This window comes from Perca fluviatilis, chromosome 11, assembly GCF_010015445.1.
Source record: "Perca fluviatilis chromosome 11, GENO_Pfluv_1.0, whole genome shotgun sequence".
NCBI lineage: Eukaryota > Metazoa > Chordata > Actinopteri > Perciformes > Percidae > Perca > Perca fluviatilis.
Window position 1 is genome coordinate 12,055,428 of NC_053122.1, and position 18,055 is coordinate 12,073,482.

The following is an 18,055-nucleotide window of genomic DNA, read 5'->3' on the forward strand; positions in this document are numbered from 1 at the left end:
GACCCCGCAGAGTTCTCAATAGTGATGGACAGGTCATGGATGGGAGCGACCTTCCCTGGAAGGAAGAGCAGCTCAATCTTGTCAGTGTTGAGCCATGGCTACATGTCAGCAAACTATGTAATCAAAACATAATTTGTAAATTTACTTATTTAACTCCTCTTTACATTTTTGTGATTATATATATATTTCCTGTATTGAAGAAGTCCTGTTTCTTGCATTACTTGGTAATATGTAGTCTAGCTAAACACCATCTGCTGATTAGTAGGAAAGGATTTCACACGTATGGCTGAATTTAGCTTGAAAACAGGAGTTTGAAAATCCTGACCAATCATTTTTCATTGCACACATAAAGAGAGAGTTCCCCAGTAATTTGCCCTTGAATTGAGAACACACATGAATAGAATGCATTCCATCATAATGTTAATATTAACTAGAAAATATTTACTCACTTAAACTGAAAATTGGGTGCATACTGAAAATGTTGGAAGTGTCTGAAGTGTAAGAGCCAAAAGCAAGTTTGTGAAAATAATATGAAAAATGTATTAGTCAAAAATAAGTCAAAAAAGTTTTGTTTGAAGCCCTGTGGGCAGTTGAATTGTCTATATATATATATATATATATATATATATATAAAGGCTGAACATAGTTGAACAGTTGACAAGTAAGAGCTGAAAGCCGTCAAAATGTCTGTTGATGAGTAAGAAATGTAAATAGCTAAAGTGTCAGTTGATGTTGAGAGGCGGAAATCCGTTGAATGTCAGTCAATGAATACGGCTTTAACTATTGACATTTTTCATCAAGTGTTTTTGGAGCTGCTATTTGTAGTTCAATCAGGAGAGACTCCGTTGCAGATATGCAACGTTTAAGATATAAGATATATAAGATATAACCAAGTAAGTACACATAATTATTTGGAGATTAGCCTCCATTGTAAAGGGGTATCTATACAAATCTAATGGTTAGGAAAACCAAACACATCCCCCAATGGAAACTAGACACTGGTGGTGGTGATAAAAACCGAAGACGAGAGAAGGAGCCGTCAGCCGGGAGAAGACCGACAACACCGTCAAAAAGGCCTGGAGGCGGCCGGTCGCACTCTTGTCTGAAAATACAACTGACAGAAGCAGGAGAGAGAACAGATTTAAAACCAGGTAGTCTGCTGTGATTGGTTAGAACATAAGTGCCAAATTCTAATTGGTATACAGAACCATAACACCCACTTCCCAGCTGATCAGGTAAAGAGAAGAGAGGCAAATTAAGAGGAGTCTCCCTGACAGAATTTACGCTGAGCTACATTTACATTTACATCATGAATGCGTGAACTGGTAATTTTAACATTGTTCTTCCAGCGTAGTCTTGAGTTGATTTGATTCAGACCCGCTCATAAATCTCTTTGGACTCACCCCTAAAGTTTCCCGTCATATTGAGGCTGCTCTAAATGGCGTGTCCCTCTTTCTCTTTCCATCTCAGCGGTTGAAGTTCGCTTGCATGGCAGATCCAAAGTGGGGCCCCGCCCTGCAGGAGCACCGGACAGGCCGCTACGCCCCCATGGCCTCCGAAGACACTGTGGAGGCTCGTCCCCTCAAGGAGAAGGAGGAGCTGAAGGACGAGGAGAAGGACGAGGAGAAGGAGAGGAAGGATGAGATCAGCCTCACCATCCAGGGAAGCAACGGCTCCACCAACACACACAACAACCCCAACCCCAGCGCATAGACGGCACCCCGGTCTGTCAGCCCCACCATCTTTTTCTTCTCTTCCTCCCTTCTCCTCCATCCTCACCCCACTTTCCCACAGTCCTCTGTGGGGGAGATCCCATTCGCTGGAGACCTTTACATATTGTAAGGGCTTATTATATCTATCCTAACCTCTTCTATCTATCTGTGTGTTGTCTCTCGATAAAACGAAGAAGAAAAAACGAAAGGAAGAAAAAAATTGGGTCATCATCCAAAAGGTGTGTGTGTGTGTGTGTGTGTGTGTGTGTGTGTGTGTGTGTGTGTGTGTGTGTGTGTGTGTGTGTGTGTGTGTGTGTGTGTGTGTTGTTAATTTGTTACAGATAATTTAATAATGCAGTTTGTTTATCCTTTCATTTTTTGTAAAACTTGTATATGTCATCTTCATATGCAGTTAGAGATACAGTAGATTTTGAAGCTGCATGCGTTTGTTTTCTGCATGCAGCAACATTGAGACACACACACACTGTTCTCCTTTGTTCTGATAGCTGGGTCGGTTTTGGATTGGTGACTTTCTAGCAGCAGTGATTTGACATCTGGAGACTTGTGATGCGATACACAGTGGTGCTGTAATAAAGAGGAGCAGGGTGAACTGTGCCTGAGCTGGCCATTTACAGTTTGATGACGCTGGAAGAGGCGGATACACTCATTCACACCCATACACTCACATTATTGTACATTTTACAGCACACAGTGACCTCAACTATAGTTGATCTCAGCTTAAGACTAAGCCTGTTGTTATTTTATGCTGCTTCTTTAAAAGAAAGTTCTACAGAGCACACATATTTAACACCTGAGATGGTGACTGACAGTTAGGGCTGATTTTCGGTGGAAATTTTCTCCATTTGTAACTTTTTTTTTTCCACTAAAGCTGCTTAAACTTTGAAAACTCAACAGAGAAATATCAGTGAACTTAAACCGTTCTACGCTCTCTGCCTCACACATACTTTTGTATTCCCACACACACACAAACACACACACATGGACACACACACACGCAAAAGCATTTGCTTCCGGTTCTTTAACTGAAGAGATCCATTTCTCAGGGTCCAAGTGAAATTAAACTCTGTGGTTTCCTTGCCTGTGGAAACCTTGTCTTGACTAAAGGTGGCCTGTTAAGATTATAGGGACCGAAACCACCTAACTTTCCCTGTTGTCAACACCTACACATACCTGTACACACAAAACAAGTGGATGCAACTCTGTATATTGAAGTGCCATCTCTCCTTAAGTCTTCCAGGCATTCTTTTTTGAGTGAAATGCATCTTGGGATGTAGTCTATGAAGGAGGATCTGGGCTAGAGGACGTAGCTAGTGAGAGGATCGTATTGTGTCGTAGTCTGTGTCTCCCGTGGGTCGTAGCAATCTGCCCCATTAATTAAGGCATGTTACCAAAATCATTACCTGAGTTACCTGAGACCTGCACATATTTTTGGTAACATAAATACTGTACATCTCAGAAAGACTGGTATTGTGTCAGTCTCTTACAGTCAGTGGGACCTTTTAATGTATTTACAGGCATTTATTTTAAAAGCTCTGAGCCAAGCTGTGCTGTGACTGGCGGAGAGACAGAAAGCAAAAGAGATGCAGCTTGTTTCCAGAAGAATACAGAATACAAATCTTAAATGAATTATGTAGATTTAAATGTAGCTGTATAGTATAGTTCTTTCTGTAGAATTCTCCTTTTTACCTCTCATTATTGTAAAGTAACTTAGTAAATAAATATAAAGACAGCATATGTTTATTTTGTACAAAAAAATAAAAACTACTGAATCATAATTAACCATGTTTACCATTCCTTATATGTGACTTGATTTGTTGTTGTTGTTTGTTGGAGTGTGTGAGATAGGACAGAGAGGGGTCTCTTTAAGCATGCAGGGTTGGGTTTCCCAAAAGTGTCTGATTGGAAAGGACTATTTGTAATAGTGTGGTCACAGAAGTTTATGGAGGTCTTAATACAGAACAAATATACAATTTTATTTTTTGTTTTTTGTCATCTAGACCGCTGTGTGAAGATCACGTGTTCCTTTTGTATTTTCATTCTGAGATGCTTTGTTGGGCACATGTTCAGGAGGAAGCGAGATGCTTTTAGCCTCACAGACAGGAAGGATTTTTTGGGATTGCATCTGGTCTGGCTGTAATGTTTCCTCACGTGGTAGTTTTTCTACGTTTTGTGAGCTGTCAAATCATCAATTATATCAAAGACGTTTGGAGAACTAGAAGGCTATGATACCCCAATGAGCATGGAACTTATTCAGACAAAATTGTATACAGCATATGTGGAGAACCTTAAAGGAATAGTTTAATATTTTGTGAAATACTCTTATGCGCTACAAGATTAGCTGAGAAGATTGATACCACTTGCATGTGTGTACGATAAATGTGAAGCTGGAGACGGCACCTGGTTAGCTTAGCATAAAAAGAGGAGACGGGGGAAACGGCTAGCCTGACATTTCTAAGGTAACAAAATCTGCCTTCAGCATCTCTGACGCTCAAAAATTAACGTTTTTATCTTTCTTTGATACGCTTTCTGACAATTTTCTGAAGTATTGAAAGCACAACTGCACATTTTTTCACCACTGATGCCCCAAAACACATGTCCTTAGAAGAGGAGAGTGATTTTTAACAGTGCAGTTGCTCCACTAAGACGGGGTGATGCTGACACTCAGGTTAGTAAAGGCACAACAGAGGTGTAACTGTGAATTAAATACAAAAAGCCCAACAAACACTACAAAATGTTAAATGTCAAAACAAGCAACAATGATAGAGGTCACTGCTGAGCACAGAAGTTTAAATATAGTGAACGTAATCATGATAAGCACAGTGAGTGTTCTAAAACAAGCACACATTTCTGCCCAGGTTTCTAACAGGCTTTTTATTTATATTCTATAGAAACATATACTGGCTATTGATGTAGATGGAGAATTGTAGCTTTGGTTGGTAGTTAGCGGTCTGTTTTTACCTTCTGGTTTAGGTTTATTCCTAAATAATTTTTATAGTATCATTCCTAATACCAATGTATTATGTAAAAGTGTTTACTATTAATTAAATTACTGCAAAACCAGGTGCTCAAGAAGCAATACATTTTCTCCATCTACTAATCTAAATAAATTGCGTTGCTTCTTTTGAGTAGAAACCCTGATTCAAGGAGCGTTACACTTTCTAAATGAGGTTTTTGTTTGCTGAAAAGGGTGAATATGAAGTTGTTATTCTCTATATTGGGACAGCTTGTAGCTCTGACCATTTCCTGTTTGTGGTTGCCTGTCTCGTGCGTTCATGCTGTAGTAAGTGAAGTTTAGCCACCATGTTACCATGCTATCTCTCTATATATCCCAACCCTCGCCATCTCCCCACAACTCTTCCTCCCATTGTACAGTATTGTAAAAAAAAATATATAATCGGACTGTGTGTATGTGTGCATTGATCTTTGCTTTTATTTCAAGGGTGGGTAAGTGTGTTTTTGCGGGTCAGGGGAGGGTGGGTATTGTTTCATTTTGTTTTTGTCATTTTTCTTGTAGTATAATGTAGACAACGTCAGGTGTATTGTGTACTGTGTGTGTAGTGGATTAGCTCTTACTGCTGAGCCTGCATGTAGAGCAGGCGTAGTGTCAGTATTGATGTCAATGTACCTCTAACCTATCAGAACTAGCCAAGTCTTATTCTGCTTATAATATAGTCTATCTTTTAAGAGAGAAAAAACATTTTGTACTAAAAGAAGAGAAAGAAAACTACTTATAGTATTATCAGATTTTACTCGTTGTTTATCCTATGTTAAATGACACTACTTTTTTTGGTTTGTTTTTTAAGTTGTATTCATTGAACAATTAAGATAATGCCAGTTAGGTTTAAAAAGCATTTCCAAACAAAAAGCTTTGGATCGAAACTTGAACTACAAAAGAATGGTTGTTGTTTTTTTTTCTTCCGGTGAGCTCTGGTGTAGATGGCGGCTGCAGTTACATGACAGAATGACAGATGTGTGACAGTAACACATGAACCTAAAGCTATATTTTACACAGTACAGTGCCAACAGTCGTACATCGCTGTTTACCTTTAATATTCTGTGGCCCTTAACACAAACAGTTTGGCTTTTTCTGTCTAGTTGTTACAAAATGTTTTTTAAAAACACCAAAAGTACACCGCCACCAAGATTCAATTAGCATCAGGACCCATTAACTCACATTTTCATTCTTGTGCTGCTCTGATGCATTATATTGGAACATAACATTGTTTCATGTGGACAATTTAGACAGTTATATCCCATATATGTATCCGGCAAGGGTCCAGTTACCATTACGTTTTGATTCATTTCTCTTGTTGGTAAAGTAAAACCTTCAATTATGTGGCTACAAAAAGACTAAGACCAATTTAGTCTTCCAGAAAACCTAAAAAAACGAGATTGAGAATAGTTAATAATTGGCCCATGTCTTCATATACTAATATGCTGTTGCCTACTATCACCGAAGTGGCTGTGGAGAAAGTCACTGATGTTGAAGAACGTGAACTACGTGAAGTTTCAGACCATTTTTGTATACAAAATTCACAGCACAACTGTACTAAAAAACAAAACTGTGATTTTACCTTGTTTCTGTGGTTCTCTGTAAATTGCAGAACATTACCTCTTGAATTTCTTACTACTGCTCATGTAAGCATAATCTTATGTTTCAGCACTTTAAAGACATCTTTTTTTTGTAAAAGCAACAGGTAAAAAAAACTTATAATTAGAATTATGATTCACACTTTCATTTTGAAAAAAGAAAACACGTTTGGTAAATAATGTCTTATTTTCAGTTGTCTGGCTGAAAGAAACTGTCCAAGTGTCAGTGGACATACAGTATGCCGTGTTGTTGCTATGCCAATGTAAATTGTTTTCATGGGAGGAGTGGAGAGGAAAAGCACAAGTGAGAAAAGAGAACACAGTTCTTCTGGTATCCTCTATCATATCTATCTGTCTATCTATCTAACCATGTCTGTTCTTCTTGTTCTTCAACCTTTAGGGCCAAAATCCATTGCAATGTCTTAGTCCTGTCAGCCGTATATCGTAAACTGTTGAATTACAAAATGGTAAATAAAATCTATTTTAAAGATCAGTGCGCTGCAGTGTTCACGTGTTTCGTGGTGTTCTTTATGCTTTCATACCACTCACAATGCATAATTCTGAACATGTTATATAATACATTTGATAATATATTACATTTACACGGTTGGAATGTCACAACTATATATATATATATATATATATATATACACACACACACAGTATCTCACAAAAGTGAGTACACCCCTCATATTTTAGTAAATATTTCATTATATATTTTAATGGGACAACACTGAAGAAATTACACTTGTCTACAATGTAAAGTATTAAGTGAGTACACCCCTATGTTAAATTCCCATAGAGGCAGGCAGATTTTTATTTTTAAAGGCCAGTTATTTCATGGATCCAGGATACTATGCATCTTGATAAAGTTCCCTTGGCCTTTGGAATTAAAATAGCCCCACATCATCACATACCCTTCACCATACCTAGACATTGGCATGGGGTACTTACCATAAAATCATCTCTCAATGCAAATGAAACTAGCTATTAGGCTAACCAGCATAAAACCATGCCAATCTCTAGGTATGGTGAATAAATGTTGTGGGGGCCTATTGTAATTAAAAAGCCCAACATTATCAGTATATCCTGGACCATGAAATAACTTGGCATATACTAAAAATAAAACCGCCCGCCTCTATGGAAAATTAAACTGGCTATTAGCTATCTTAACCGGTTTCGACATTAATGGCTGTATGTTGAGGCGCTATTTTGAGCCTTTAGCACATTTACACTGTTATATAAGCTGTACACTTAATACTTTAACGCCGACTTGTGGGAATTTAGCTTATTCACCGTAACCCCCAGAGTAAGACAAAGTCGATACATACCCTTCTCATCATCTGTGCGTGCTAACGTAGCGCTGTCTGGCCGGCTCCAGCATTAGCTTAGCCCAGCACAGATCCTGCAGGTAACTGGTTCCAGCTAGCCTACTGCTCCGTTGTGACAAAAGTGACAAAATACGCCAACATGTTCCTATTTACATGTTGTGATTTGTAAGTCACACTGTGTACAAAAACAACGTAACATGAGACGCAGCCATCTTCTAACCGTAAACAAACCGGGAACTATATTCTCAGACAGGCTTGCTGCGAGCATATCACTCCGCCCAAGTACTATATTCTTCCGCCTGAGAATATAGTTCCGGTTTGTTTACGGTTAGAAGATGGCTGTGTCTCATGTTACGTTGTTTTTTGTACACGCTGTGACTCTACAAATCACAACATGTAAATAGGAACATGTTGGCGTTATTTTGTCACTTATCCGAGCAGTAGGATTACTGGAACCATTCACCTGCCTGTTCTGTTATGGGCTGATGCCGCGCGGAGCCGTCAGACGCTTTACAGCACGCACGGGATGCGAAGGGTATGTATCGACTTTAATCTAACCTGGGGGTTCCGGAATAAGCTAAATTCCCAATAAGTCGGCGTGTTCCTTTAAGTTTAGCTAAGATTAGCCACCATAAGCAACTGGTCATATAAGATCAAGTATGGCTGTAGAAGCGGATTGAATTGAGCAACGGTGCATTTTATTCCATTTTATATATATATATATATATATATATATATATATATAGGTCTGTAAAGCAACTGACTTAAGAGCATCTTGGGAAATGAAGGTAAATTGTGGCATTAACCAGTAATTTCCACAACTCAGCAACAGTTTGCATGGTCTCTCTTTAAAGTAAAACAGTGTCCGAAAAAGAAAATTGCCCAGGCACTCGAAGTGCTGACTAAGTATTATAAAAGCTTTAAATATGACATGGCTGACACCTACGTGCTTCCGTTAGCAGCACTGCAGAGGTGGGGTCGTAACAAATGCCTCCATCAGGGTGTTGAAGTGAAATACAGACACTCATGTTAAATGGCACAAGGCATGCCACAAATGAGTTACAGGTGTGTCAATGGAAGCACACACAGGGGTGGAGGTAATAAATGACATTCCTACTCTCATTGCTGTTTTATTTTGTACTTGTACTTTTTGTATATATTTTTTAATAATCTGCAATTTTAATTTTAGGCTACTTGAGTACTTTTTATTACTTGCCTAGGAATGTAATTGTGTGTGTGTGTGTGTGTGCACGTGCGTGCGTGTGCGTGTGTGTGTGTTGTGTGCGTGACCCACTGGAGGCGTCCTGACAGGTTTGGAACCACTACTCTAAACAATATGACAGACAACTAAAAAGGTGTACATTTTTTATGTACATTATTAACTTATCTCAACATAGTGCAGCACATCATCGGCACTTGTCTGCCCTACAGTATATACTGTATGTAAGTCAATGCTGAACTAGACAACACAAGGTTACCGTGTACATAACATGACACAGCTACCGTGTCATGTTATGACTTTCCCACTAGATGGGGCTGGCAATTACCTGAAATGAAAAATCCATGAGCCGGTTTCTTGTGCAGCTTTATGGTAGTCCTGTCTTTCAGGGTTAGACTGATACAAATAGGCTTTCAATGTTTATAAGCTGCTTTCACTGATAATCAGTAATTTGTGCCAATAATCAATGTGCATGTTTTCATGCCACACAAATACAAATATTCAGTATTTATTTCAGTATGGAAATGTTACTGAAACATATAGTCCACACAGAACACTAAACTCTGACTAACTGAGATTAACAGTTTGATAAGTAGCACCTGATGCTTACTGTACCCAGAACATTGAAAACTCTGGCTGTTATATGAAGAATAACAACAACCAGCTAAACAATTAAGTGAAACAAAATCTGGAAAAAATAAATAAATCATCCATTGCATCAGCACAGGATAATGGATTTTAAACCAATACTCCAGGTTCAAATCCAATACTATACCTACAAGGTTATTACTACTACAATCTATAATATAAACTGTTTTTTGTACAGAAACCTTTATTTGACCATTCAGAAAGCAGCTAAACAAATACCATGTTTTTCCCCACAACTTAAGCCGTAAAGCTAATATAAATGCATATATCTGCCACAAAATAATGAAGAGATTTTGTTTGTGGAGAAGATGAATGTTTATTGCAACTTATTATACAACAGTATGGGGGAAACATGATGATTTAGTTATCGCTATGAGGTCTAAGCCATTGTTTTCCAATCTTTGAGTCGCCTGGTTTCCTTGTGTAATAATGCTTGTATAACCTCAACCCTGTGATGCACAATCAAGCTATAGACATCATTGTTTTCAGGTCAACCTGGGCTATCAGGATATGTATGCTGCAGGTATGTCACATAAACGTGTAAATTATTATATGACTATAAATACAAAAGAAAACCTGAGCGGAAATTAAATCTTACAGAAATGTGTAACGCGTTTATCCAAAAAGTTAGTTGTGCCATTTCCAATGCATTTTCTGTCTGCTATGAGACATCAGGAAGCCAAATCCCATTCATTTACACATTCAGGGCTGCCTGAATGACCTGAAGCTCTGCTCTGAGAATGTATTTATTTATAACATTTATGCTGTATATCATTATTTTGGATCGTTTGTTCCGTGTTTAGTATCTGTAGCAGCAAATTAACACAGTCAGGAAAAGTGGCAGCATCTCCAACATTGTGGATGAAAACACCAAGGAAGAAGAAGATAGTCAGGAAGAAAGCCTCTGATTAGTCAACACACTCACCTGACAAAATTCTGGGATTCAAGATGGCTGGGGTAAACAGTAACAGTGGATTTATTGCTCCTAAATAATGGTGCAAAGTTTTTGAGAAGACACTGCAGTTCCAGGCTGAATTACAAAGCTTCTGGCAATGCGGAGATATCAAACATTGTGTAACTTGATTTATGGATTCATACTTATGGATTTATTGTAACAAAGACACTGTAACTCCATGCTGGATTAAAAAGTTTAGGGAAGGCCAACAATCGCATGGAAGACCTTGAAACGGCGCATTTCTCTGCTTCTAAACAAAACTGGAGATATTGAATATGACATAAGAGGTTATTTAGAGTTATGAGAGCCTTTTGTCTACACTGAATCAAAAATTACAATTTACAGGTGTAGCAGCTGTGACTTAGTTGTCAAAGTAAAACAACCTATCTGAATGCATCATTCAGTGCATTTACTTCTGGGCTGATTATCACACACGTGAATGTGCACAGTCAGTTTTGGGTGGAGCTGGATCAAAGGTCCGGGTGTCACCAAAAACATTAGCATTTACCCAACCATTAATCATCACAATAGATTTCATGCAAATCTGGCTTGATTTAATTTTCAAGATACCTTGTCATAAACCAAAGTTAGAGGGGGTAAAGGGTGTCACCAACATCTTAAGGAATCTTTGATTGTGCCAGATGAATATTGATGCTAAATTCCATGGCAAAAAAATTGACAGTATGTGCCTTTTATGTATTATCAAGTGGAATCAGAAGAGGGCAGCATGACTGTGGATATAAGGACCACCAGACTCTTACAGCCAGAGCTACTCCAGCTAAGCCATTTTATTACTGGGCCATAACATCCATCATGGGTGCCACCAGGTTACAGAATTAAGCTACATAATGAACACAGATAAATGTCAATGGCTTGTTAAGTGTTTACACAACAAACACAACACTTCTTATTATCGTGGTTGGCTTGCTGTTTATCCAGTTACGTAAAGTCTGCAATCAGTTACACAATCACATCAGCTAGAACAGGTTTTGGGGGAATAGGAAACAACAAGACATGAATAGTCACCCCTCATAGAATAGCAGTTGAATTATATAAGTACTGATGCAAACAGTAACAGACAGAGGGCAGTTGTGGAGATTGTAACTGTTGATCCTAATCCTTGTTTGCAGTCCATGTTGTCCTCAGAGCAACACAGCTGCGGTGAAATGGTATAGCCATTTTGTCAGGGGTGGCTGAAGGACATTTCCTAGACTGGACTCACCTTTTATTACAGAAAGCAATTTTCCTGCTTGGGGGGGGGGTTGTTGCATTTTGTTTGAAAGGTGACTCCAGTTGTAGGAACCCAACATTACTAGTTTCCAGAGCTAAACAGTCAGAACCCAAGGTCACAGCGAGCAAGCTGTTGCTTCTGTCGACTATAATAATATAATACCATATAGGGCATATCTGCAGTGTGACACCACAGCTTTTTTTTTTTTGCAAAATAGCATTTATGACTTTGATACTGTGTTTTACAGCAGGGTTTGGAGGTTTACCAGTGTTTACCAGAGGGGTGGGGGGGTTGTAAGGGAGTACTACAACAATTTAGTAATGCACTTTAAAGTTCGAGAACTTGAAAGAGTCAGATATACTGTCAAAAAGACTGATCTAGTGCTGAAACGGTTGGTTGATTAACAGATCATTAATCTGTAACACTTTTGATTAATGGTTTAAGTCATTTATCTAACAAAAGCGCCTTACACTCTCTGGTTCCAGCTTTAATGTAAGGATTTGCTACTTTTCTTTGTTTTATTACATTTATAACTTTGTTTTATATCTAGTAGCGGTTTTTGGCACAGGCAAAGCGGGCATTTTTTCATGACACATGGGGGGCGGCACGAGCACTTAAAACAAAAAAAAATCCTCAAAGCGGTTTTCTACTGTATTATCTATCATTTCACCATGTGGGGAATTGGCAAATTGGTGCCCCTGCTTGCTGAGAAGGTAGCCTACCGTGCACACTGCACAGAGAAGCTGTGAGAAGGGGAAAGGGGAGGGGGAGCGGGGAACAGTTCACCTCTGGGTCGAACCATATACAGTTAAATAGATCCCATTGCTCTAGATGGAGACCAGTGAACGATATTAGAAGCACTTTTCCAGTGAGGGCTGAGCGTTACTGTGCAGCCTCCAACTGAACTCGAAGACGTAGATGTGACGTGAGCAACCTGTCTGAAAGTTGGAAGTCTTCTGGTAGCTGTGCCAAGAGAAATCTCAATCATTCCCAATCTTTCAGAGACGGAGAGCGTAGGTATATGTTAGTAGATAACATAGGCACAGGCTAATTGTTGCCAACTAAAATGCTAGTTAACATTAGTAATTAAACTTAAACAGCTAATGTAAGTCGAAACTGCCTGCAAGCTTCTCCTGTACTATACGGTAATTGCTCTACCATGCCACAGTAAGTCGCATGGTTATGACACAATTCTTAGCCTATTTTTACAAAAATGTCTGCTACGGAACCATTACAAGGTAATTTAAACGCTTTAGATGTAAAGTTATTCGCTGTCAAAGTGTCTAAAGTTGATCAAGTCATACCTGAGGTCAACCATGTCCCAGGAACGGCTCACTGGCCTTTTCTGTCAGTATCAATCATTCAATAGGGGAGCAGATTTCATACGATAACATCATTGATGATTTTGCAACTCGAAGGGGGTCTCGTCCTGGGTGTAATTCATTGTAGAACCGCCACTGTTTATATCATCGTACATTTATTTTTGCAGTCATTACCATTCATCACCAACACAGACACACCATTCTTTCCATTCCACAGACAAAATGTGAACTTTGTTTCAACATAATGCAGAATTTGCTTTGTTGGCTTAGCTAAATGTTCGGCCGCGAGCCTGTCAGTCACCCAGCAATTGCTTTGCCACTGTGCATTTCTCTTCAGATTACCAAAGGATAGTAGAAGATGTCAGCTGTTAAATTGAAGGCAAATAGTTTCTGGAGCGAGCTAACAACACTGACTTTATTTAATTAACACAGCGCTGCCTTTGCCAAGGTTTTCACAACATGTCTATCTCTGTAATAACAATTAGCAAGCTAATTCCTTTTTCCTGAAGGGTGACTTTGCATTTCTTCTATAAATTCAAGAACAGTGTGTGTTTGTTTTTACAGCTGGTAAACAGTTATACTAATGCTTACTGAAAATACAGTGGGGAAATATGTTCTCTTGGCACGTTACTTACTTTTCATTTCCACAGTTGCAAAGTCGTTTACCATGCCGCCTTGTTGATGCCAGATCGGGGTGAAAATTAAACCTTTACATTTTCTGCCTTTTAAACCAAAATTATGTATTAGACTAAATTGCTTCATTTGCCAGACTTATCAATTCAAATTTAGTTTTAGAAATGATCTTGAAGACAAGATCTTACTCTCAGATAAAAATGTACATTACATGTCACAAAGCGACTTACAATTGCTATATATGTCAGAGGTCACACGCCTCTCGAGCAACTAGGGGTTAAGTGTCTTGCTCAGCAACACATTGATTGATGTATCGGAGTGGGAATTGAACCCAGTTCTCTCACATCAAAGGAATGTGTCATATCCACTGCACCATCACCACCGCCGCCAAAATGTATCCCTCACTCTACATTTGAGAAATGAATGTCTCTGTATAAGTTGACTACTGTTAAGGTAAATTTCATTACACAGGAGATGTGAACCAGTGGGGATGAAAGAGTTGATCAGACTTCCCCAGTCAGCAACTCTCTTTACCCTTCACATTGCCTGGGTGTAGTGCTGTCATGCCCACATTGACTGATTTGGATCAGTGGGTCCTGAGAATTTGTCTTGACTGCAGAAGGTTGGGGAAACAGACCGTTCATCACCTTAATGGAAGAGTATTGATTGTGGTGCAGAAGCACGATACCCTTCTGCAATAGTAATGGAGTTTCAGAGAAGTCACAGATGAAAAGGCATCAGGGGATATCCAGGAAGAGGGAGACACCATTGCCTTGATTGTTGTTAGCACCTTGTTATCTGTTGGGATGTGCCTGTGCCTGCACCTTTTTGACTATTAATGTGTCCAAATAGAGAAAATCAAACCACACAATATTAAAGGATCCGTTCACCACATCACAAAAGAAATGATACCCATCTATGGGGCTTCTATCATCCCAATACAATCTAAATGGATGGAATTGTGTTTAAAAAACACGACACTGGACAAATAATCACCTTATAAAGTTCATATAGCTAAAAGCAGCATTATAATTCATTTGGAGTTTATTTATCATTTATGTTTTGGTCACCAACTCATGTAGAAGTATCCCACTCTTTGGCTGCAAAATGTTTTATTATGTTCACCAACTAGTCGCTAACTTTTTGGTTGATGAGAACCAAGTTGCAGGCTAGAAAACCAAAATAATGAGCTGAAAGATGCTAAAATGCTCCTTAAAGCTGTGTAGAGCTGCAAAGATGAGTTGATAGCTCACCAGCACAGGATTGTTACAATTATGTCCATATTGGAAAAATTCTAAATATGTCCAATGCCTACATTTAGAGCCAAATACGGGAAGTATTGTGACCTGTAAAAAGCCAGATGGTAAGGGTGTGGAGGTTGGGTTGTGGATGTGCATGCAGCAAGACCAGCTTTCATGCATTAGAGTGAAGTTTGTGTCCCATTACAAACCTACATTTCTTGTATTGCCTGTAACCATGATTGCAACCTAAACCAAGTGTGTTTTAGTTGCCCAACTTAAAACATACTCTCCCCTTAACTAAGCTTTTTTAGTAGCCAAGCCCAAACTATAACATAACCTCAAGGTAGGAACCCTAACCATACCTTAACCATAGTTCATTTGTCATATAATGGTATCTGTGATCTTTTACTAACCTTAGAGCGGCTACAAACCAAATCTTTATAGTAGGCTAATAATGTATCAAATGGCATTGTGAAAGGGGTTGCTTGTAGTGATGAAGCTACAGATGATTATCACCTGAATCTACAGCTCCCCTCAGCTTTGAAGTTTTATAGTGAGTTTCAGCTCATTGTTTAGCTGTCCGGCCTACAACTTAACTGTGTTGGTTCACTCTCACAGCTCTCTAGTGTTTTTCAGGAGTTGGTGGAGACCAAAAACAGAGCTGAAAGAGAGTGCTTATAATACAGATAAATAAATGACATTAATGTTGTTGAAGGTGTAAACATGGCTTAGTTGCCAAGAATTTTATAAACATTGGCATTGGCCATAATATAAAACAAAACAAATCGTGGGCATTCAACGTAATTCGAGTTTTGGTAGAATCGTCCAATATTGATGTTCTTGTCTGTTGATTAGATTGTAGTTCATCACATGCACTGTATGTACAGTCTATGGTTTGTCACTATGAGCAACCCCTTTCACATTACACATAGTCATGTCATCCATTAATATAACAAAATTGATTTGTGCAGCTTTAAAAAAAAGGCAACATCTCTCTCCAGTGTTGCCTAGATATTCCATGGAACACACTGTCAATGGTTTCATGCTATTTCTTTGGTAGAAAGTAGTTCCAGTGAAAGGTTGAGGTTGAATTTTTTAAACGTAATTTTTCAATCCTGTGACCACAGATAAAATTGCATTAATCTCATCTCGTCATTGTATTGGGTTGGGAGCAGAAATTTCAGAGACAAAACTAAACAATTTAGCACAAAAAGTAAGGAAATTTGTGTTTGGGACATTATTTCTCTGTGGTAATGATGCTTCTTGGCAATAAATCTTATACCTGTTTAGTTCCCTTTCAAATGGTGCCCCATTTGTAAGGAACATGCATTTGTGGGATGAGCAGCAGCGCTGAGTATGTGGGTTGCGCCCATGAAAAATTTGCCAAATCTTCTCTGCCATTGCCATTGCTATTGACACTTGTTTTGAGCTTCTGGTACCCCCAGGTGCTGCCAATCAGGTGCCTGATTTAGAGATGAGATTCTGCATCCAGTGGCAATCCCATATCTCCACAGTCTGGGACCAAACTCTATCCTCCAAGATGACAACTCTCACCCCCACAGGGCGGGGTTTATCAGAGACTACATCCAGAATGTAGGAGTGGAGAGGATGGAATGGCCTGCCAGCAGTCCTGACCTCAACCCCACTGAACACTTGTGGGATCAGCTTGGGCGTGCTGTTCGTGCCAGAGTGACCAACACAACCACGTTGGCTGACTTGCGACAAATGCTGGTTGAAGAATGGGATGCCATCCCAGAGCAGTGTGTGACCAGGCTGGTGAGCAGCATGAGGAGGAGGTGCCAGGCTGTTGTGGCTGTGTATGGTTCTTCCACACGCTACTGAGGCTCCTGTTTGGGAAATGAATAAATTGTTAAATTGCCAATATGTCTTGTTTCGTCAAACTTCAATCATCCAATCCACCAAACACCAAACGAGTCAATGGCAGAATAGGCTGTTTGGCATTGGCAGAGAAGATTTGGCAAATTTTTCATGGGCGCAACCCACATACTCAGCGCTGCTGCTCATCCCACAAGTGCATGTTTTGAAAGGGAGCTAAACAGGCTTTTCAATGGTATAAGATTTATTGCCAAAAAGCATTGTTACCACAGAGAAATAATCTACCAAACACAAATTTCCTTACTTTTTGTGCTACGTTTATCTGCGTAGTTAAATACCATTATAGGAAATCAGAAAACATGTATTTTTGTTATTTGAATGAACCTTAACCTTTTGATCTACGAGTGTTTTCGCATAACCCACTGTTGTTTATTTGATGTGAATGCCATCGGAAATATCTGCTGGGAACATGGCTTTTCTCCACAGATCAGTGTAATCCCTTTATTCTGTGATCTCACATGTCAAAATCACTGACAGCTGTCAAGGTGTGAGGGCCAAGGCATGGGATGATGGACAACAGAGTCATCCACTGTGTGTGTGTGTGTGTGTGTGTGTGTGTGTGTGTGTGTGTGTGTGTGTGTGTGTGTGTGTGTGTGTGTGTGTGTGTGTGTGTGTGTGTGTGTGTGTGTGTGCGAGTGAGCGTATGGCCTAATAATATAAATCTCTCTAAGCCTTCATCCGGCTGTATCTGACAATCTCCCTCAGTGATTAGTGGAACAAATGTCTGCCTGTCGCATTACAGCTGTTGTTTTGGCGGCCATTTGTAAAGCTTTCATGTCCTGCATGCTTTTCATTGGGAGATCATCTTATTACACGGTGTGTGTGTGTGTGTGTGTGTGTTAACTATAAATCACTGTTATCTCCCTAGCATCTGTCTGTGCATGTTATTGATTCTTACCCATGAAGACCAAATCACAAACAAAAAAGGCGACACCTGGGTTTTTCTTTTTTTCACATTTATATGGAAATTGTGTTCATTCATATTGCTCAATAAAGTATGTAAATAGGAATTATACTGCCCTGTTGGTGGTTTAGTCTATATCGCTCAATCTCCATCTGTCTGTGAATTAAGTCGTCAAAGTTTATCTTTGCCTGTCATTTTGGAAATAGCTCAAACCAGTCAATTTTAGTTTACAAACAGATGGATGATTCATTCACAATTATATTTCTCACAATGACAAGGAGGTTTGTGTCTCTCAATTCAAGTTTCTTTTACATTCTGGGATTCCAGGAAAAAAATCTTGTTTTTCTACTAC

At 39.2% G+C, this 18,055-nt stretch overlaps 1 protein-coding gene across 2 annotated transcripts in view; it reads left to right on the plus strand.

Annotated features, from left to right (window-relative positions):
- The window catches only part of slc6a9 (solute carrier family 6 member 9), an 81,105-nt gene extending 74,289 nt beyond the window's left edge, over positions 1-6,816 (plus strand). For both annotated transcript variants that reach the window (XM_039815553.1, XM_039815552.1), the window contains one exon: positions 1,471-6,816. In XM_039815553.1, the coding sequence (XP_039671487.1) occupies positions 1,471-1,713 (243 nt within the window). In that variant the 3' untranslated portion in view covers positions 1,714-6,816. The remainder of the gene's footprint in view (positions 1-1,470) is intronic.
- The last annotated feature ends 11,239 nt before the right edge of the window (positions 6,817-18,055 follow it).